Source organism: Phlebotomus papatasi, chromosome 2 (assembly GCF_024763615.1).
Source record: "Phlebotomus papatasi isolate M1 chromosome 2, Ppap_2.1, whole genome shotgun sequence".
Taxonomy (NCBI): Eukaryota; Metazoa; Arthropoda; class Insecta; order Diptera; family Psychodidae; genus Phlebotomus; species Phlebotomus papatasi.
Window position 1 is genome coordinate 77,072,814 of NC_077223.1, and position 22,845 is coordinate 77,095,658.

General features: G+C 33.5%; 4 protein-coding genes across 16 annotated transcripts in view; 1 reads left to right on the top strand and 3 right to left on the bottom strand.

Annotated features, from left to right (window-relative positions):
* LOC129804471 (heparan sulfate glucosamine 3-O-sulfotransferase 5) overlaps window positions 1-22,845 on the bottom strand; it is a 271,187-nt gene that overhangs the window by 62,667 nt on the left and 185,675 nt on the right. The gene's annotated exons all lie outside the window — the stretch shown is intronic.
* Window positions 1-22,845, top strand: part of LOC129804452 (pre-rRNA-processing protein TSR1 homolog) — a 59,411-nt gene that overhangs the window by 4,576 nt on the left and 31,990 nt on the right. For 7 of the 8 annotated variants that reach the window (XR_008751986.1, XR_008751988.1, XR_008751989.1 and 4 more), the window contains exon 4: window positions 19,859-20,005. The gene's annotated coding sequence lies outside the window, so the exon portion shown is untranslated. Of the gene's footprint in view, window positions 1-19,858; window positions 20,268-22,845 lie in introns of those variants that run through there. The other variant, XM_055851769.1, reaches the window with a different exon arrangement.
* LOC129804474 (probable serine hydrolase) lies at window positions 935-6,082 on the bottom strand. Of its 3 annotated transcripts, none has more exons than XM_055851803.1 (3): window positions 5,922-6,081; window positions 2,080-2,212; window positions 935-2,018 (listed from the first exon to the last, which is right to left on the bottom strand). In XM_055851803.1, the coding sequence occupies exons 2-3, from the start codon at window positions 2,188-2,190 to the stop codon at window positions 1,122-1,124; spliced, it is 1,008 nt and encodes a 335-aa protein (XP_055707778.1). In that variant the 5' UTR covers window positions 2,191-2,212; window positions 5,922-6,081; the 3' UTR covers window positions 935-1,121. The 3 variants fall into 3 exon arrangements, with proteins under 3 accessions (XP_055707778.1, XP_055707777.1, XP_055707776.1); XM_055851802.1 differs by having other exon boundaries at window positions 5,756-6,075; XM_055851801.1 differs by lacking the exons at window positions 935-2,018; window positions 2,080-2,212 and adding exons at window positions 4,282-5,423; window positions 5,492-5,635 and having other exon boundaries at window positions 5,756-6,082.
* LOC129804479 (ras-related protein Rab-37) overlaps window positions 10,513-22,845 on the bottom strand; it is a 31,000-nt gene continuing 18,667 nt past the window's right edge. For 3 of the 4 annotated variants that reach the window (XM_055851813.1, XM_055851812.1, XM_055851811.1), the window contains exons 4-7: window positions 16,100-16,208; window positions 15,902-16,012; window positions 11,833-11,974; window positions 10,513-11,725 (exon numbers count right to left, since the gene is read on the bottom strand). In XM_055851813.1, the coding sequence (XP_055707788.1) occupies window positions 11,614-11,725; window positions 11,833-11,974; window positions 15,902-16,012; window positions 16,100-16,208 (474 nt within the window). In that variant the 3' untranslated portion in view covers window positions 10,513-11,613. Of the gene's footprint in view, window positions 11,726-11,832; window positions 11,975-15,901; window positions 16,013-16,099; window positions 16,209-16,932; window positions 17,044-22,533; window positions 22,839-22,845 lie in introns of those variants that run through there. The other variant, XM_055851810.1, reaches the window with a different exon arrangement.

Genomic DNA, 22,845 nt, shown 5'->3' on the forward strand with positions numbered 1-22,845 from the left:
CCGACAGACGATACTGATAACTTCTCAAAATACAGAAAATTTCCCTTTGTCCCAAAGGACGTAACTGAAAACTTCCCAAAACACAGAAAATTTCCCTTTGCCCCGACAGGAAATACCGATAACTTCTCAAAATACAGAAAATTTCCCTTTGCCCCAAAGGACGAAACTAAAAATTTCCCAAAACACAGAAAATTTCCCTTTGCCCCGACAGAGGATACTGATAAAAGCAAAGTATCATTTTGTCTTATTTGAAAAAAAAGAAACATAAATACTTTAAAAAAATAATTTAGAAAAATGGCAGTTCTTACTATTTTTTTTCATTAAAAACTCAATGTAAGTATAAGAAATCCAGGCAAGATAAGACCAATTCTCATACTCAGCTGGTAAAAAAATAAAATTTATAGGTTATATTAGCCCTAACCTAAAAGTTCAAAAATTCCGGATTTTTTTTTTCAAGAAAATTTTGATCAGTAATGCAGTTACGATAAAAAGCTGAATTAAATATTAAATGAAAAACATTTAGAGATACTGAACAATTAAAATATTCCATAAAAAAAATATTGCAAGTCTTCAAATTTCCGAACATCGTTAAAAAATATTTTGTTTTATATTTGAGGTTATTTTGTATCTAACCTAAAAAATTAAGCATATTTCAGAGCATGATTTTCTTTTCAATTGTGTATGGAATTCGGAAATTTGAATATTCCTAACTCCAAAAAACCTTTTTTATGAATCTTCTGAATAATGCAAGAAAGTCTTAGATGTCCTTATAAAAGTCAATCAGTTATATTTTTCGCGGTTATGTTACACTTACACATAACCTAATTTTGGATATAAGATAGCCTCTTTGCCAAATAAAATCAGGATCATTGTTTTTTGGAATTGATAGAGGAAAATTTCTCTGCAAGGTACAGAACTTATTTAAGCCACAATATAATAAATTAACAATAACAAATTTATTCACAAAAAAAAATCAATTTGTGTGTCTATAAATTTGAGTTGTTGGGTCAACTTTTTTTCTGAAAAAAAGTTTGAAAAAAGAATTCTAAGGTTTGGAATAATTTAACACACATTTCTGGTAGACAAAGCTTAAAAACCATTGAGCTATAGAAAAATCATGGTTACACAGCTCGATGTTTTCTGATAAATTGGGATAGAAGATCGGAGAATTTGTGAGGTTCATTGAGATGAGCATGGTGCTTCCCTTCAATTTTATGATACTCAAAGTTTGGATTGTTCTCCCGGAAGACTTGTATAATCTCTTCGATGTACTTCTTGTCTTCGTAGTAGACTGAGTTTGTGCACTTGATGAACATATAGGGACATTTTATTTTCTTGGTCATCTCAATGGCGATGTCTTGGGAGAAACTGGCAAAGTTGAAACCCTTGAGACGATTGTCGCGAGTGAAGTAGAATTTTTCTGGATCAGTTGAGGACTTTGCCAGGGCTCGTTTTAAGAGATAGGGACAGGCTTCTTTGGTTACTGATCCATTGGTTCCCTTGTGAAGACGTTCGACAATATCGTCAAATGAGTAACTAGGAGGCTCGGAGTGTTCACGATTGCGCTTATCGGCTAAGAAGAATGCCTCAAAACCTCTCTGGACCATTGCAATATATTTCTCTGGAGGCCTAATATGAGGCTTTAGGGCGTCAATTCCAATCATTAGATCCACTTTGTCAGGAAAGTATGCACTGTAGGAGAAACCTACTAAGGAACTTAGTGAATGCGCTATAATGGAGATTTTCTCCCATTTCTCTTGGTCCGCTAAGATTCGCAAACTCTGACTGATGTCCACCCAACTGTAGAGCATTCCATCTGGAATACGTGATGATAGTCCATGTCCAGGTAAATCTAGAGCTAAGTAGCTGTATTCAGGCGGTAGGTAGGGGATCAGAGTATCAAATGATCCAGCATTGTCTTGCCATCCGTGGAGGCAGATAATTGGGCGAGTATTTCTGGAACCCCACCATTTTCCAGCCACATTTCCCCAAGGTACACTAAACGTAAATTCCTGCACCTAGAAATCCCCGAATTGATCAATTCCTCAGTGATTCCTAATTCTTTTGCAAAACACTTACCTCTCGGTCCGGAAGTCCATTTGCCTCAGGCTTTACAGAAGTGGTCATTTTTCGTGCCAATGAGATCTGCCTGACACCTACAGCCCGCAACACTTGACGAAGTATTATCATCAATTCTGCTAATCGTGACACACTGAAAAATGCGAAAATGAGGGAATTGTGTGAATTGTCCGAAGCACCTTATCTTTGGGACGACTTTATCAGATGACTATGAATTCACCAATAGACTTTACAAATTGTGATATAACTAACTATATATATATCATCAAAATATTAAGATCGTCTTACAAAGTTCATTTCACACAAGGCGCGATAATAATCCGATGATAATAGTGAATTGAGTAAGTTAAAATTCTACTGAGTGATTAAGCATTTTATTTTATGAATGTTGAAAAAAAAAGATCAAAAGTTTTCGGGGTTAATTTAAATTTTGATTAACATCCTTTTCTTTTGCTATGCATTTACTCCAGTTGTGCAGAAGTTTTTATATAATTATAAATACATAAATGTTTTTAAATACAATCCGTATTCATGTACATATATACCTTTTGTTATTTCCTACCGAAAAAACAGAGGTTAATGCACAGTTAATGTTAGGTTATTTTAACCTTAACCTTTAAAATGACTGGCATATTTTTGAGTTCAATTATCGAAATTATCACATTTAGCCGTTTGTATGATAAAACCGTTCAGTTAAGTTTTTGAAGTTTGCACAAAATACATTTTATAACTCAACAGAATGTGTATTCTCAATAAAATAGGGGTTGCTTTGGGATTTAGGTTATGTTGCGTTAGGAGTATTTTCTTAAAATACGCGAGGATGCAACGGCCGAATTTATATTTTTTTAAATGAATATTTCAGAAAATTTAATTTTAATATTGCACTCTTCTGGGCCTAAACGTTTAAATCAAATAAAATTTTTAAAAATAGCGCCCCTAGCCGTGGTCTTATGTCATAGAACCGACGCTGCTTCAGCATAAAACGGTTAATATTATGTTCAAATCCCGCACAACTCAAGCTTAAAATGATTTCACTTGTATGTAATACACTCATAGCTTCAACACGAAAGGGTTAAAATTGCAAATAAAGAGCGCACAGTTGCAGTACAAAACTGTTTAAATTGAATATAAAATCCTCACAGCTTTCGAACGAAACGTTTAGCAATTTAGATCGTTTTTACTCGGATTCTGTGCAAATTTAAATAAAATCGATATAATATCATAATTTCTGTGTGAATTTTTGTTTAATACGTTAGTCTCATTTTAGTAATAAAGCACAATGATTTAAAAAAAAATAATATCACAGAAACATTCATTACTACAAAATCAGTGTTAGCAAGGAGACACTGATTCTCTTCATGAACATTATTTTCTGTAATGTGATGTCTTGAACAAGGTATATAGCAAAATCCAAAAAAAAAAAAATTATCGTTATGAAGAGAGCAGGAAATCAATCTTAATTTCAATGATTTTTACAATATTGATGATTAGCAGAAACCACAGAACAATTAGAAAATTCCCTGAGCATGTAGATATAAAAGTTCAAAAATTATTAATCGTTTAGATGGTTACTATTAGGGTAAGTGTGTCAAATTTCGGCATAGTTACATGCAAGCGTCAAACTCTCAAGTTTGAAATGTAATATTTTAAATACAAATTGATTTTTTTTATTCTTTCTTTTGAAAGAGTGTTGCTTGGAACCTTGTAGAGTTTACCGTCTTTATTTACTCGTAAATCATTCTTAATACATTTTAAAATGAATAAAAATATAGACATAGCTTTGGTGCCCTATTTCGGCCACCTTCATTCTCATAGTTCCTTGCCCTTCAGGAATTCTTCCAATATCTTTTTCGCGTCATCTCGCTTGTCGAAGCTACATTTTTTGTTATTCTTTTGCATTGTATAATCTCTGGAGTACGTAAAATCTAAAAGTTCATGAAAATTCGAGGAAGAAAAAAGGTGGCCGAAATTGCAAGTTGGCCGGAATTTGGCACACTTACCCTAAGTCCTTCATATAATTTAGAAAATTTAAAGAAATTAAAATGTATCTTAATTATTGTCCATAAACATTGTAGACCTGAGGAAGGACACATCCAATCTCCGAAACGTCGTAAGAAGGAAATAGAGAAGTTTAAAAAAGGTCTATTACCGTGTTTTATTGACTATTAATTAATTACCTAAAAAGACCGAGAACACAATTCGTTTTATGTTTTATCATAAAAATGATTTTATTAGATATTTTTTCCCTAATACACAGTGTTGACTTACAATAAAATTAATTACCCCCTTACTAAAGTTTATCGTCATTGATTTGAAAAAAATAATCTCAGCTAACGTGATCTGGATTAGGAATGATCGGGTCCTCAAAAAAAAATAAGTATAGTACTCGCTTCATCTTTAAGAAGAGATTTTATAAAATCTCTCTAGAGTTTGCTCTTGATTTTTCCATTGGATTTGTAGTTCTTCCGGATAAAGTCAGAGATGGTTCCACTGACTACTGTGGGATTAGTTAAATGAACATGATGTCTCCCATTGACTTGATGCATTACAAAGAGAGGATTGCAATTTTTCATCTCTTCAATCACTTCCAGTAAATACTTTTCCTCTTCCCAGAATTTAACCACTGATTGTTCGCATCTAATGTACATGTAGGGAATGTTAATCCTCCGGGCAAGGATTACACAGCTCTCCTGGCTGATTAGGAGATGTTTTAAGTATTTTAGGCGTCCGTCACGATTGAAATAGTATTTATCGGGATATTTGGTGGACTTCCGGACGCCGCGACTGAGAATGTAGGGACAGTATTCTGGCGAAATGGATTTGAAGGTGCCAATGTGCAATCTCTCCACGAGTTCATCATAGGTATAACTAGGGGGTTCACTGGGATTGAGGTTCCTCTCATCTTCTATTGCAACATTGGCTAGCATGGTTTGCAGATAATCCACAATATCAGGCATAATTTTTGGTTTAAGAGCATCCAGCGCAATGACAAATTCCACTTTATCGGGGAACAATCCGGCGTAGACAAAAGTAATAAGTGCTCCCAGAGAGTGGCATAAAATGGATATTTTTTCCCACTCATAGATCTCCTGAATTCGTTTGATCAGCCAGATATAGTCATAGGCAGTGTAGCTCATTCCGTGTGGGAAGGGTGATGAAAATCCATGCCCGGGAAGATCTATAGCCAGGTATCCAAATTCTTCCGGAAGCAGAGGTATCAAAGTATCGAAAGTGCCAATATTGTCCTGCCATCCATGGATACATAGGATAGGGCGGCCATTCTTGGGGCCCCACCATTTGCCCGCAATATGTCCCCAGGGTACATCAATTCGCACTTTCGTGGCCTTGAAAGTTTATTAGAAAAATCTCACATCGACTTTCAGCTGCTTCAGCAATTAATTAATATTTTTACCTTTTTGCTATTCCCACGAACATCCTTGATGGCTTCACCATCGGAGGACTCCTTGGCATGACGAAATATTTCACGAGCTAAGGTCTCTTCAGCAGACTTCCACATGATTTTCACTGGTCAAATTCTCACCGACTGACACACTCTCTTTGGAAAGATTAATATAATATCTTATCACGCGAGTACGCAATGTCAAGCTGACAATTTTATCGCGGTCCAGGAAGAATAAGAGAATGATCGGAATGTACAGAAAATGTTTCTATTTACCTCTGGGATTTTCCTGGTTAACCCAAACACGATAAATTTATACTTCACGAGCTATAAGAGCACTTTCACGCCAAAGTTTTAAAGAGACACTCGTCTCTGACACCGTTTTGCAGGTGGATTTTATTCAACTAGGTATTTCACCAGTCATGGGGCAAATATCATCTACCTGACTGAATAACCAAAGAAGTGCAAAGTCCAAGATTTCAGCTTGTTTAACTGCGTGAATGACTAAATTCCACCAGGGAGACCTTTCGAACATTTACCCGAAGCGATTAACCTTTCTTCTCATGATTCACAGACTTCACAGACGATTTCGTGCACAAGCGCTGTTGAAAAGTAAGGAGGAACTTCTCAATGAAATTTTGTAATGTAACGGAAATATTGGTTAACCCATTAGCGCGAAAGGGTAACTCATTGTGAAATCAAAAACCTCTTAGGCGAGAAATGTTTTTAAAATTACGAAAACGGAAACAAGGAAACATAAAATACTTCCTAGGATGCTGAATAAGCATTCAAGAAACAGGAAAACGCTTTTAAAAACGCAGGAAGGCTTTTAATGAATAATTTTTTTTTTATAAGTTATGAAAAAATTATCCAGAAAACATGAGTTTTTTTTGGTGACTTTGTGACGCTTTTTAAAGATTTGTAATCATCTAGTAATGCGGATAAAACAATAAATACAATCTAGTAATGCGGATAAATACAAATTTCTATTTTCAGATCCTATTAATAAAAATATTGAAGTGTTAAAAAATGCATCTAAAAAAATAGGTACGTTTAAAACACATGGAAACGTAAAAAACACGTTAATGTTGTTTCAAATGCGAAAAACTCATCCGAGAAACAAGATAATGTTTCTAGAAACGCTGGAAAATATTACGAATCAAAAAAAAATTATCTTTCGTCTGTTTTGGAACTCTTGAGTACCCAAAGCAAAATATGGACATTCCGGGAAAGACAAGTCTTTTGGGCAATTTAGAATCAACAAAAATATTTTTTTTAGATGATTACACACTATAAGGATGTCCAAATCTAGGATTTATTTGTAGGAGCTCGATTAATTTCTGACCTAAGATATTTTTAATTAAACAAAGGTGCCCCACTTCCCCCTAAATGTAATAAAAATAATTAAAAAACTAATTGTGGAATAATATCGTGCTCTAAAATTAAGACATTACTTTAAAAAAAAACTATTATAAAACTTTCTATTTTATTTAATCTAAATAAGAATCTTGTTTTTTATTTTAATTTATATTTTTAGTATTTTTTAATTATGTCCTCTTATCGAAATTTTTAACTTAGCATAATAAAAGTTAATCATGAAATTTGAAATAATTTTTCATAAATATTTATCATAATAAAAATAAAAGAGGTGGCAGAGCGTCCGAGGCTTTGTGAGCTGCTCGAACTCCCGAGAACGAGCTCTATCTTATATACCTTTTCGCAAGTTTTTCTGGTGTATATAAAATTATGGTAGAATTTAATTTGTCTATAAATCACCACAAAACCATCTTGAAGTTGAAAATTTTCTTCAAGAAAAGGGCATCAAAAAAATCATAACCTTTTAATTAATAATTGAACAAATTATATGAAAATCAGGCTTTTGACCTTCAATAATTCAAGATAGCGATTTTTCCGGTGATAGATGTCTAAAGACGAAATGTTCATCTCGAGTAACTACGAAACATTTTCAAAAATGAATGAAATCGCCAGGGCCAATTTTTTGCAAAGTTTGAAAAACCTAATTTTTTACCTATTTTTGGGGGATAGGGAACGTATGAAAGGGAAGGAGGAAAAACTAAAGAGGTTGGGTTCGAGATAAGGTCATTTGAGAAGGGGTCATCGCAGACCGGAAGTTGATATCTCTTACTGTTTGAATTTTATATGGGTCAATATAAGAAAAACAATATTTTTAAAACAAAGATATAAACGTTACTTTTCCGATCCATCACCGATTATGACCGATGCAGTGGGGTTCAGAATTAAATGATCTTTCAAAAAAGTCCAAATTTGTCCAAATCCATTAAAAATTAGGCTCTCCAGGGTGGTTGACCTTTGACCTTCAATGATTCAAGATGGCGATTTTTCCGGTGATAGGTGTCTAAGGACGAAATGTTCAGCTGGACTACCTCCGAAACATATCCAAAAATGAACGAAATCGTCAGAGCCAATTTTTTGCAAAGTCATAAAACCATGTTTTTGGAGGGGTTAGAAGGGGTGGGGGTAATTTGGGTAAGTTAGTTCGATAGAGAAAGTTGACTTGGGGGGGGGGTCACCGAAGACCAGAAGTCTCTCTTGCCGTTTGGCAACTAGGATGGTGAAAAGTTGAAAAAAAGTTGAGTGGAAACTGCTCTCTCTTGGAGTTCGAGCAGTTAAAAATCATGAAATTGACTTGCTGCATAATATGCTGCCACCCCGAAAGAGTTAACACTGTTAATACCGAGTTTCTTTTCAAAAATTTAAATTGATGTGATAGATATCTCCTGTCTTTAAGAACGGCACCGATTCCAAGTCAAGCACACCCGGCAGATTCAAATCTTTTTGTAATTACTTCTTTATAATATGAAGTACTTGCTGCACGTACTCAAGAATCTGCGTGGTGTGCGAGTGAATTTCTCTCGGTCACTAAAAAGCTGACGGGTGCGAGTACGATTTCAATAATTTGCTCTCAAATGAGCAAACTTTCACTCATCCACAGCGCCACTTGACGTAGCGAGAGTTGGCAAGATAAGCCTCAATTCCGGAAATTTTCCTCGATTATTTCGCAAGTGTTCAACAGTAGATAGATTACTATTCATCATTAATTCTTATAAGAAGCAGCACAAGAGAGAAAAATGAATAATTTGCGTAATTTGTAGTTTTTAGCGACCATCGCCGTCTTAGCGTTAATGACGAACCTCCATAATAAAAACGATGGAAAACCCATTCACAATTTGTATATGCCAAACATCCATAGGATGTACAGTTTTACAATCTTAAACATTTTTAGAATAACACTCAAATTTGTGAAAAAAAAATTTATAAAAAATTCCAAAAAATCTCAAGCCTAATGTTTAAGGTACTACCAATCGAGTAACATAACGCGGCAATGAATTAAGAACAGTCAAGAACAGAATTTGGAAGAATTGAAAAAGTGCTAAAATTCTTCACAAAACATACGTATTTTGAAATGTAAAATGACCATTTCATTCAAATTTATTATGAGTGAGTAGAGTAAAGCACAAGTTTGCAAGGAATGCGGTTAATTAACATGCGTTCTTTTTTTTCGAATTAAACGAACATAGTTTGCTTGGTAAAATACTTATATATTATAATTCTTTACAATTCTCCTGAACAATATCAAAAAAATATATATTTATAATGGAATTTATAACAAAAATAAAAACTCAATTTTAATAAAAAAAATTAATAAACAATGCTTATATCATAATGCTCTTCCACTATAAATTGAATAAAAATAATGACCCTGGGCGTAAATAACAAGGGGTAACTCATTGCGAAACTTTAGACACCCAGTTAACAGAAAAATGGGATTGAGTTATCCTTTGGTAAATTAGCAAAATAAAATAAAATTTTTGGTAAATAAACAAAATGAAATCGCTCACAAAACAAAAGTTGTTCACTTTTTACTTGACAATGACAGCTTATTTTTCGGGGTTGTCACATTTTAATTTTCACATTTCAAACGATTTTTCGACATACATTTGCAAGAAAAACAGTTCTTCAGAAAACTTAGATGAAAAGCGTTTTAGAGACCGTCTTCTTTTTAGTGAAGTGATGGTTTCCGTGGATTCATGGATCTTGAATCTAATAATCGGTAAATTAATTTTAATTGGGAGCAAGAGTTATAGTTCGTTTACTCGGATTTCGCAATGCAATTCTTCGGTTTCTCAGGTTTCGCGATGCCATTTTTGGGATTGTCGAGTTTCAATTCAATTTAATTTAAAGTTTATTTCACGCGTAAAGGATACAAAATTTCCTCAATACTAAGGCTAATAAAAGTGTTTTATATTTATATGAAAGCTTAGAGTTTCGCTAAGCGTTTCTCAGACAACTGACAAGTGTTTCTCAATATGAGTTACCCCTTAATTTTAGTGCTAATTTATTTTGCTAAAGAGGACTACTGATCAAAAGACACTCTTTTTGGCTATAAGGACAATTTGGCGAGATAAACGCTTAAAAAACGTTTTTTGTTGTTTATAATCAAAATAGTTCCATTCGAAATACACTTTTATTTTATTTACTCTTTGATCTGAGATATGTGTCTTTTGAGCTTTGAAAGTCAAGATTAGGATATTCTTTTATTCCTTAATTTTATTATTATAATTTTTTTGAACTAAAATGGGGCAAAAATGGTAAATTACAATGTGCTGTACATAATGCCGCAAAAAATACAGCTTTTGCCACGGAGATTCGTTATATAGAATGGCTCCTCTTCTCGGTAGAATAAACTTTAATCTTATTGTCCTATTTATCATGAATGTACTAGTGAAAAAAATCAAGCAATTATGAGAAGAACGTAATGATGAAAGGATTAATGCTTTGTGAAATACTTGAACTGTAGATTCTACACATTAAAAGATGGTTTAGCAAGGTTAATTAACAATGGTTATGATTATAATTCCATCAAGATCGTCTTTTTATGGGACGTTCCCCTGAAACCCCAAGTCATTATCTCTTACCGTTTGGCGCATTGATTTCATTATAGATGATGGTTAAATTAATATCTGTAAATGGATAAAAACTTCAACTTGGAATGCTTTTGTACAATAAATATTTATTTGTCATATTTCATTACATTGTTTAATTACATTTTTCTCTGCCCAATGTTTAAGCAAGAATTCTCTACAACTCATCTAAATGTTACACTATATTCTCTCCAATTCTATACAATTTTTGCCTCTCTACTTTGTAAATTTCACTAAAAACATCCTTCACAAATCAATCAACTCTGTAGCAAATAGTTTGGGTGACAAAATTTTGGCCCAAAAATCTTGATTAAGATGAAAAGGTGAAATCTTTGAATGCCCTCCAGGTTGAAAGGGTTCATTCACACGTGAAGAAATTGCTCAAAGAACAGTCGTGAAATGAAATGATTTAGTTTTGTGTGGGGTGATGGGGGGATTTAAATACATGGGTTGTATAACGTACAAGGGAAAAAGGATGAAATGAAACACATAAATACCCTTTTTCTCCAAGAAATTTTATCCAGTTGGGATATTTTGAGGGAGATGATTTACTTTTTTTTTGGGGGGGTTTACGCAAGTGAGCTTTTGATTTTATATTTGGTTTGGCTTCATATTCTCCTAATTATGTACATTTAAAACGATCGCATGATTTTTTTTCTCACCTAATAATTATACAGCAACAATTTACACAATATGGTCCAGGATAGATTTAGGAAGAGAGGGCGGCGATATAGGGGAAGGGGAAAAAATATTTGATTAACATTCTCTATTCTGAAGGTTTATCCTCATAATCAATTAGAATTTCAAATATCCCCCATAGTTTTATAGATTAAACATGTTAGAAATCCTATTAGATTGCAGATTATATTTCCCAGTGCACAAATTGCTACTGAAATGGTAAATGTTCCATTTTGTCCATTTAAAGCTTTTCTCATCAAATTTATTTTAAAACACTATAAACTCACTTTTATCAATCGTGTTTATTTTTTTTTTGGGTGTCGAATTAAATTCGTGAATTTTCGATCCCAAATCGCAAATTTAATGTGTTTTTTCTCTCAAATGATTGTATTTTTCCAGGAATGGTTTTTGTAAAATTCAGTGATATGCTCAGTTTTACATTTTACACATCCCTTGTCTCCTTGACATAGTCTAAATTATTTAAAGAAATCTTCATATACAATTGGGACACGTTGGTCTCTGAGCATGTTCACGGACATATTCCTGTACATTGAATTTGGCATCATCGGCTGCGGCAAATTCAGACTTTCGACTCTTTAATTGTCTATTTGAGTGGCAGAAATGAAAGAGAGAAAGCAGGGAAAAAAATACATTAATTACTCATTGAGTTTTGTGTAAATATTTGATTTATATTTTCCAAATATCCCTTACCTTGCAACAGCAAGAAAAGCTAAGTCTACATTGAGTCCTGTCTTTGCTGATGTCTCAAGGAACCCCACATTGTATTCCCGCGCCAGGCGCTCACCCTCCTCCTTTTTCACCTCACGCTCAGCACCACAATCCGCTTTATTTCCTGAGAAATATCAATGCGATAAAAATCACTGGCATCTAACATTTCAAATGAACTTATAAAAAAATCCCCAAAGCCTGATTCACTGAGGAAAATAACAAAATATTGAAGTAAGATTTTAGAATTAAAGATGATGATTTCAATAGAATGTGGTCTTGGCTCAAATTCGAATAGGGGATGATGAGGCAACTCATCGTCCCCTATGAAAATTAGTTATACACAAATACCACTGAGAGAAATCCGAAAAGGTTAAAATAACATTCTGGAAATGTTAATTTTACGTAAATATTATGCCTTTTAAGTGTATTATGTGTTAAAATTACCCTTTTTCATGTTATTTCTACCCTTAACATTAAAAAATGTTGATATATTTTTACACCTAAAAAGTGTTAAAGTTACGAGGAAAAAAAGTTAATCGCACCCCCTTTTTTCTCTCAGTGACTATACAATTCATAAATGTTTGGAAAATGCGCCTTTTGCTTTCTACATGCAACCTCCCTTATCTCTTTAATCAAAGCTGACGACATGTTTCTAAAACACAAATTGGTATTTTTTTTAGTTTTGAAAGCTCCAAATTCAAAGAACTAAAAACAGTTTTTGTGGCCCTGGGTAGAATAATCTAATTCAGGACATGATCCAAATGGGAATTCTTTACAACTTCATATGAAAATATAGCTTTTTTTAAGGTTTGGGTCACCTAGACTAAAAAAGGCATATTTCCTTGATATTTTTTTTTCAATATATTAAAGAGAGATGGCAAAGCGTCCTAGCTTTGCAGTATTTTCGAACTCACGAAATAGAGCTTCCCATGAATTAGTTTTTCGTATGATCTTTTTGTGCCTACTGGTCTATCAGCAATTGAATTGATTCTTATATCACAAAAGGATTTCAAAATCGAAAATTGGTAAAGAAATGATGATTCAAGACTGTTCTGGCATGAGTTACAAGCATACGGACAAACAAAATATATAAATAGGAGAAAGATAAGTCATTTACGGATATTCAATTCAATTCAATTTTATTTCAATTTACTGCACTGCGTCTGCCAAGCGACTTCACAACCGGTCTCCCCAGGTAAATGGCAGAAACCACTGGTTCACAGACCGTATAAGCCAAGTTACAAGGATATTTAACCGATTCATTACTAATTTCAAAACATTTCCAAAAAATCCAAATTTAACCAAATTGGTTAAAAAGTAGTCCTTCTGACTAGGTATAGAAAAGAGACCTTCAAAAATTCAAGATGGTGATTTTTTAGGTCATTATGTATTTTTGGACGAAAAGTTCGCCTGGACCACCTCCAAAAGATTATCTAAAAAAGAAAGAAATCGTAGAAACCGTTTTCTAAATTGACCAAAAAGTGGTGGCAAAGCGTCCCAAGCTTTGGGAAGTGCTCGAACTCGTGACTTAAGCGGTCTTCAGACTAGAAGTTTAGCCCAGTTCCCGACGTTCTTAAAATCCTAAATAGCGATCTTTTTTTATTGTTTTTTCAGAATTTAATAGGTCATTTGTCATTATTAATCCAATCCTAAGTCAAGTTTTTCCCAAAACATTTGATTGTTAAAAAATTAGAGCAGTTAATCCATATGGCTAAGGCTCAGGTCTGAAGCCCGTATTAGATGTTATACAGTGCCAGCTCTCTAATCCGGATCGGCGTAATCCGGACGAGTTATCGACGGTTGCATTTAAAACAATATTGAGGTCATGTATTCATGTGTATTCAGCAATAAAAATGAATTATCTTATGATGTTTTTGTTTAATAAGTGAAGTATAATAACATAGAATTCTCTAATTATGTCTTTTTAAGCTTCTTTAAAACTCTTATGCTAATTCTACAAAAAAAACCTTGTATTATATTTTCGAGACGTTGAACGAATTCAAAAAATCCATCCGGATTACGAAGCGGACATCTGTCATATTGTCTCCCAATCATCCGGATTATAAAGCGGGCACTGTACCTCAAAATCACTTTCGCGTAATTTACAGTTTGCTGGTTCTCACCCGATTTAAACCGATTTGTAAACCACTCGAAAGATCCCACAAAATAATTTTAAGAGTAATAAAATTGATTTTCGCACAAAAAGTACTTATAGGTTAATAACCGGTTCATTACAGGTTCACAACCTATTGGAACGGATTTATAAATCACTCAAAATATTTCCCAAAATAACTTAGGACTAATATAATTTTTGAATAAAAATTAGTTATCGGTTATGATCCGGCTTTAAAATTCAGAGAAAATGTTGTGTTTTCTAACCTTTTTTGGCCGACTTAACCTTTAAATAAATACAGTACTGCACTTTTCACTATCTAGTGCTAATCATTATTAAGTGCTAATCTTTATTGTTAATGGTACGTGAAGTTTTCAAATGAAATAATTGCCTATTTCATAAACAAAAGGGTTTTTCTGAAGTGTCTGCAAATGCTTCAATAGGAAACCCCAGAAATATGATTTTTTTGGAGAGATTTTCTTATTGTTTTAGATGGGAAAGGAGGAAAGACTAGGAATAAGAAAAAAATCCTGCACTCAGGAGCAACTCAACAAGGTTTTGGAAGCCTTTCGTCGCGGTTTCAATTACACTGTTTGTCTCCAATTAGAACATTTCCCTTGTCTCCATTTGGATTAATTTATTTCCAATAGAAGCATTTTACATTCGCGTATTTTTCTTGTATTTAAGAAGTTTTCAAATTATATTTAAAGAATTTTCACTAAAGAGTAACATTCTGGAAGAGTCAAGGAGCAAATTTATGTAATTCTCTTTAGAAAAAATATGAACTTAATGTATTGAATCTTCTGTCAAAGTTAAAGCGTCTGGAAATTGTTTTGAATGAGGACATTTACCCTATCTAGACGATGTGCTTCAGTAAACTGCTCATAAGTCGGCCATTTTGTAATATGTTTTTCTTTTCGAAAAATTAATTTAAGCACTTGAAATATGTATAAACATATTCCGAAAATTTCACAAAGCTTGGTCTTTTTCTACTCTTTCAAAAACAAAAACAAAAACGAAAAACAGCTAAGTTTAGGCCTTCTAACTCAGGCTACCCCAATGAGTTGTATTATTATATACCCTGAACTTTTTGAAACTGAACTTTTTTTTTTTAAAAATTGAAGAACTTTGTTAATATACTTGTCAATTAGAAATTTAAGACCCTATATACGGAACCGAGCTAAACCTCTGATGCTAGAAGACCATATACCGTAAGACCGTCTTCAGACTAGAGGTTTAGCCCAGTTCCCCAGGGTCTCAAAACATTAAACAGCGACCGATTTTATTGATTTTTCAAAATGTAATAGGTCATTTGCCCATAATAATCCAATCCTAAATCAAAATTTTCCAAAAAATCTTGACTGATGAGAAACTAGAGAAATTAAACCATATGGCTAAGCCTTAGGTCTGAAGCCCATATAACAGTCCAAAGTCTCTAACCAATCAGAATAAGAGGAAGAAATAAAACTATTTTTTGTTATAAGACACAAATATTTCTTCATTGCACTTATTATATGAAAAAACCGAATAAAAAACATAAACACTTAAGAAAATGACAAAAATTGTTTTAAACCTTTCCTAAAGCAACTCTGTGTTCGTATATTAAATTAATTAAAAGTAAGGCAGAAGAAATAAATTAAAAATATATTTGTTTTCTTAAATTTGGAATCTTCATGCTTAATGATTTTGCTTAAAAAAAACTTTTTCTTGATTTTGACCTTTCTTCTCTCGATTGTTTACATCATGTAAAAAAAAATTCTTTCCCAAAAGTTGGTAAAATTGTGCTTTTTCAATGGATGAATTTGATCATGGCATGTTGAACCACGTGTTCACCAAATCAATTTCATTTTGTGACTATTTAGCAAATGGAATAAGCGAACTAAAAAGGCTTCCTTAAGTATTTGAAAAGAGGGAAGTAGGAATAATACAAATACGCACCTAGCAACATAATAACGACATCCTCTTGAGCATATTCCCGGATTTCGACTAGCCAGGCACGTGTATTGTCAAAGGTGACTTTGTTCGTTACATCATATAGTAGGAGAAGAGCTGTCAAGAAACGAGAAAAATGTACAATAGCATCCTCAAATGATTTTCTTGCCACAATAGATACTCGAAATGGGAAGAAGGATTTACCATGAGCATCCCTATAGTAGGCGTGTGTCACACTTCTAAATCGTTCTTGGCCTGCTGTGTCCCAAATTTGAAGTTTCACCCTCACTTGATCTACCGTCACTATTTTATTCTGCAAAAAAAATATGAGCACAGAAAGTTAGGAAAATAGAAATAGCAGGGATTTTTCTAAAGGAATAAATTAACACCTAATTGTAACAACAGCGACATAACTTTTAACAAATTAAGGTATTCTGAAGATGAAATTTCTTGAAAATTCTCTAAAATTCTAAGCATTCTTTCATGCTTATATTTTCTGGATCATTTATGTTCATCTTGTAGTCCTTAATCCATCAAGAGCTGAGGAAATGATAAAAATGTTACAGAAGTACGACAAGAACGCATTCAATTAAGTTAGTTCCACAAAGAATTTTCACACACAAAAAAATACACAGAAAACTTTGAAAAACTTTCCGGGACTTGACATAAGTTTATTTATATAGCCTTAGGTATGTCCATGACCCCGAAACAAAAGATACATTCCACATTGAGATATAAAAAATACATCAACAATCAAGAAAAGTGATGGGACTTATAGATAGAAAAGTTTTGCAGACAGAAGGAGAGAGATTCAACTGCTGTTCAGCAGTTTTTCGCCACCAGTTCAATATTGACATGGGATTCTTCAAAAGAGAATGCTACTCTAATCCAGAGTGTCCCATTAAACTTGATGATTAACAGTTAAAAAGAACTTTTAATTTGACACACAAAAAAAACATTAAACATTTAAGCACTTTTTGAACGGTTTAACAGACACTTGGTACTATATTGAGATAAAGATAGGATATCTTCGTTACCCTAAAGTCTATTCCAACTGTTGATATAAAATTTCCAGATAGGAATGTTCCATCGCGGAATCTCACCAGCAAACACGTTTTCCCAACTCCCGAATCTCCCAGAAGCATCACCTATTTTTACAAAGATGAAATTTCCTCAAACTTGTGATATTTTTTACCAATTATATTACTCAGGAAAACTTTTGATGAGATATCAAAATCTCAAAGGGCAATAATTTTATGATTATGCTTTTTCTTTTGCTATTAAATCGATTCCCTTGTTAGTACTTTCCTCTTTTCCATCATTACACTTTCATGGTCACATTTTATGAGTATTCATTTGTCAATAGAAAATATATTAAAAAAAATTCTCATAGCAAAAAAATAACATTAAATCAATAAGCATTTAAAATTTTATATCTTTCACTCGAATACTTTAATAATAAATTTAAAAAGGAAATCTCTCGGAAAGTCTTGATGAACCACGATGAAGTACTTTCCAGACTGAGTTTTCTGAAGAATTTCACCTTCAAACGTTATACTTTCAGCATCTTATCGCTAATTTGAGCTGTTTGATAAAGTGTGTCTCAAAGAACAGCGAATCAATTAAAAGTAAATTTTCTTTGATTAACGAATAAGTGAAACATATCAAAAGAAAAACTCGGAAGAACATTACCCATTTCACTCAAAACCAAAATATTTACTTTGAAAATAAACACTGGGCTTATCTTATATTTCGCTCAAATATTTAGCTTATTTTTTAGGTTACACTATTCATAACCTCAAAAGAGTCATGTATGTTTTTAGATGTAAAATTAAGATTGTGTAGTTTTTTGTAAATTATTTTATATTACAGCTTCTGCAAGTCTTTATTTCTATAAACTTTCTCCCATCCTTGATTCTGAATACAATCAGCCAATAAAATTACTTCCAGCCGTTTAATATAATTTAATATATATTGAGTTTAGTTTATTTTAATTTGAATTGTGCCTTATTTATACAGAAATTATATATAAAACAGGAGCAGCTTTTCAATTTATAATTTTCTTTTACATAAATGTTTATTTCCTTATGCTCCAAAAATTGAATATACAGTGGGACCTCGATAGAGTCAACCCCCGATAGAGTCAATCTCCAATAGAGTCAACAGCTATTTTTTTACTCTACGGACTCCGATAGAGTCAACTTGGACCAAAATTGACTCCGATAGAGTCAACTTTTCCATTATTATTGAACTAATAATATTGTATGACTTTATCGAAATTAAAATCATTGTTTTGGTGTATCAGTAACGTTTTTAACACAAGAAAAACAATATTATGATAAAGTTCGTATATTAACCGTGTAATCAAAATGACAAAATAATTTTTTCGTGATTTTAAGCGTTTTGACCGATTGAAAGTTCTCTTATCTGTTCTCTCTTGTCTTAAGATTTTTTGAGTAAGCCCTATGATCCTGTATGACGTGTTTTCCTGTAATCACAAAAAAAAAGATTTTCGCGCTGAAACGAGAGAGGCAGGGAGGAAAAGAGAATCATAATAATAATCCCCAGGCTGACTTATTAGGGGGTCATCTGAAGACCCCAAGTAGATATCTCTAATCATTTAGCGCCCATTTTTCAGAACAAAAAAAAATGAGAAAAATTGGTTTTGTTGCTCTTTTTGTGAAGTTTAGAGCCATAGTTATGTCATAACGAAAAGAACAATTATCAATATCTTCTTTCATACAATAAAAGTTTAAAATAAATTCTAATTAATAACGTTAATTGCATCAAAATTTTCAACAATTAAATATGTACCGGAGCTCTTCTTAAAAAGTGAAAGTCTTAACATCGTTGATGTACTTCAATATTATCACATGGATGGTAATTTGCACTTAAAATTTACTAATAATAAAAACATTCCTTAATCTTCAAATTTTGCCAAAACATATGATTTTTTTGAACCAGAGGGTGTAGAATTTATCGGTTTAGTTAATGAAATATTCTACTATCGTGTTAAATTTATAAATTATCTAATACACACATAAAATGTGGAGCTCAGAGGCAAAATGACACATATCCTATGGTTAAAGCATAGGATATGAGTCATTTTGCCTCTGATCCTCACCAATAATACCCCTTTATATCAAAATTTCACATTTTAATTGATTTTTTTCGGACTCCGATAGAGTCACCAAATCCAATGGAATCAACAGGCCTGGAAATAATTAGTTGACTCTATCGAGGTTCCACTGTATTTTGTACTTCCCATGCATTTCTTTAAATCTAACCAACAAAATATCACCAATAAATAGGTAATAAAATTTTAAGGGACGTAAGTCAGAATGGGACATATCCAAAATTTTATAGAATTCGAGCAAAAAGATGCCTGAATGTCCCAAATAGAAACTTCTCAGATTTTCTGAGAACCAGGGAAAATATAAAATACCAGATGCGGGTAACTTTGGCCTCCAGCCCGGGGGTGACTGTGCTCCTGCTGTTCCTAAGCTTTTCTTTAGTTCTCTGACTTAGGAACAGTCTTCACTGATCTGATCTATCATGTCCGATTAAGGAAACCACTCTTAAGTGCTAGAATTAAAGGAAAACTTACGAACAGCAGGGGGCAAAGTCACCCACATCTACGGTTACTTGTTTTGACATTTTGTTCCACATTACCCTACCAAAAAGAATTATTTAGTAGAAAATTTAGTTTTTTTTTTGTTTCCCCCCTTACTCCCTTACCAAGGTCTTAGGCTTTGACCTTGAGACCTATTTTGACCAAAATCAAATGTTAGGAGATCCGTTATAAAATTAGCCATGTTTTCAAAAATACCAAATCATCAATCAATAAAAATATTTTTTTATCGTCTGGTAAAAAAAATAACAGATATAAGTTCAGACCCTACACATCACTAGCCGTGTTAAAAAGCAAATTTAGTATTTCATATAATTTTTTACTATTGTCAGATGCGGTTCGAGTGGTACAAGGTATGTGCACCTTGATTACTACGGAATTCTCCAAAACCCTGAACATTCCTTCTAACAACTTCCGTCCTACCGTGATCCACCTCAACGTGAACTGCCTAACATTTACTACCTACAAACCCCTCTAAGGTAAGTCACTGTTCAAGATATTAATTTTAAAATCAACGGGCATGTTATGCCCTAGACACACTTAGGACTTAAGCCGAGAGACGACTTAGTGGAAAATGATGGAAATGTAGTTTGACCATTATTACTAATATAATTACGCTAAGCCGTCTCTCGGCTAATCCTCAGGTCTGTCAAGGCCCTTAAGCATATAAGAACTTGTAGTAACATGTTTTCGAAAGGTTAAATTGATTTATATTTAGGGGATTTAGCTAAGGCATAAAGTTACGGAGGTTATGTAGTTTTTTCTCATTTGGAATACTCAAGAAAAATAGCATCGCGACAGTGATATTGAATTTCTTATTCTTAAAATATCCCTAAAATAAATCCCGAAAGCCAAAATCCCGAACGCCAAAATCCCGAAAGGGCCAAAATCACGAAAGCCAAAATCATTAAAGAGATAAAATTATATGAATAATTATGAAAATAATTTACCTAGACACAGAAAATTTTCTTTTGCCCCCAGCAAGCGTTTGTGCAATTGTGAGAGTACCTATAATAGGGGAATGTAGGCAGGCTTCGCACGTGTGAGCTTTCGAACGATGCGAATTTTCTCTTTATTTCCAAAGAGTTGGTTCCGCATTTCTTAGCCATAAGTTAAGTATTTATGAACCTTATCTTCAATGTAAAAATAGGCAGCCAAGCCCTTCTTTCCTAGGTGCTAGGATCACAAATAGAAAATTGACCCAAAATGGGTAATTTTGATGGCGCACATTTTATTTGATTTCTCATAGTTAAACTCATTTCTAAAAAAATCACTTACACAGTGGATGAAGAATATACTTGAGATGATATTTACGTAATAATTTTTTGCATCGGAGGGAAATTATTTTCACGGTGGCGGAAAATTCGCAAGTACTACACTGTGTGTGGTTTCAAACACTGAATGTGTGAGCGTTCGCACATCTATCAGACAACTCCAGCTTGAAAATCATAACCTCACTAAAGCCTCATAAGCCACAGTGAGACATTCGTGGTCATTTCCTCTTCGACAGGCGAATAGTCTCCTTCCCATCTCCATGAAACGACGGTTAGTGACAGTGTGAACCGTGTGAATGTTCATAGTCGATTTTTCGATATTCATTTGGAAGAAAAAGCAGTGCTCCAGAAAATGTGAAAAAATGTGTTTAAAATATCTTCTTTTAGTGCAGTAATAGTTTCCGCAGGTTCACGGGGGTACAGTATAACAATCGGAAAATAATTTTTAATTGTGGATAAAATTTATTTCGAGAAAAAGCAATGACGAACCCAAACCGCCATCGTGTGAACGCTGCCCCCCAGGGGCAAGAATCGCACAAATCGTTATAAATATTTTTTTCATTTTCCTGCCCAGGAAAAACGAACAATTCTGTGATAGTGAACTAGGCATGCATAGAAACCTAAAAGATCAGAGAACTTTTTGGTGTTGTGCAATTCACTGCCCATTTTACAGTTTAGTTTAGTCAGAAAAAAGTCCTGAATATGAAGCACGAAAAAATGTGCGAAGGCTGCCTACATTCCCCTACTTTTAAGAATTCAGAATTTTGGTTTTCGTGATTTTGCCTTTCGGAATTTTGTCTTTCGGGACTTTGGTTTACGGGATTTTGACCGGGACCCAACTGAAGTATACGTACTTAATTTTTTCTAGAGTTTTACTATCAGTCTTTATAATACCCCGATTAGAAATGGGCTTTCTTTCTTTTATTATTCTACCTCAAAATCTTCGTTATGGATTTTTATTTCAATAACGTTGTATTAAACATTTTTGAGATATTTCCAAAATGACGTCGTCATCGAAATCAAAAGACACTTTTTTAGATGTAACAATCAACCAATAAGGACAGGTATATCAAAAACAAATTAATTCTCAAATTCTCATAACGTATAAAGTTTTACTTCTTCAAAGTCTTACAAGCGAATTATAGATCAATACGAAACAAATTAAAGTTTTTTCTATTATCAAGTTAAAAGTTTTAACTATAAAGCTAAATTTTCCATCGTTAGCGGTATAAAATACACGAATTCGTCATTTTTTCTTGAACTATCTTTTTAAATAAAATTGAATTTTTAATAGAAATTACAAGTTGTCGAGAAACTTTGAATTCCTTGATATATCCTATTTTTTGTGTCACTGTTAATCAAATAAGGGGATAACAGTATTTATATTTATAGAATAGGAAATAGAAAATTTGGTCATTGAAAGCCAAAAGCGAAATTAACCCCCGGGCTATGTTGCACTTTCAATTAAATTAACAAAACTATTTCTATGGCTGAGAATTCAACAACAGGAGAAAGATATTAAAGAGTTAGAGAGTGAAAAGGCTCTTATTCAGGACTTGGGAAATTCTCTTTAGAAACTTCTTGTCCAATATCAACCTCATAGACAGAGTGTGGGAGAAAATTTCGTTGTGGGTGAAAATAGACTTTCACCTTCCTCTCTCAATTTTGCGGTTGGAGAGGCTTCAAAATCATGAGTCGTCATTGTCCTTAAATTAATTTGTGATATTGTGTACCTTGGAGAAAATATCATAAAGTTCCACTTCTCTCCTCTGTTGCTGAATACTTGGCTGCTTTCCACTCGTAATCGCATTATTATTCATATTGGCCACCTCCAGCGGAGGCTGATTCTGGGTCCCAAAGCCAACACCATCGCCCATTCCAGCGGCAAATGTGGCATTGAGGGTGGATGGGGATACTTGGCCAGGATTCACATTCTGCCAGGTGGGCTTCACCAAAGACTCCCGACGTTGAACCTCTTGTGGTCGTGGTGAACGCGGGGGGCGTGAATTGTACATCTTTTGGGGACGAAAATCCCTTGACAAACC

What these genes read in the sequence shown, in the direction of transcription:
- LOC129804474 (XM_055851801.1), bottom strand. Translation starts at nt 5,596, where the DNA reads ATGTGGAAGTCTGCTGAAGAGACCTTAGCTCGTGAAATATTTCGTCAT. An exon ending in TTCGTGGGAATAGCAAAAAG is followed by an intron (nt 5,424 to 5,491) that starts GTAAAAATATTA and finishes TAAACTTTCAAG; the next exon opens with GCCACGAAAGTGCGAATTGA.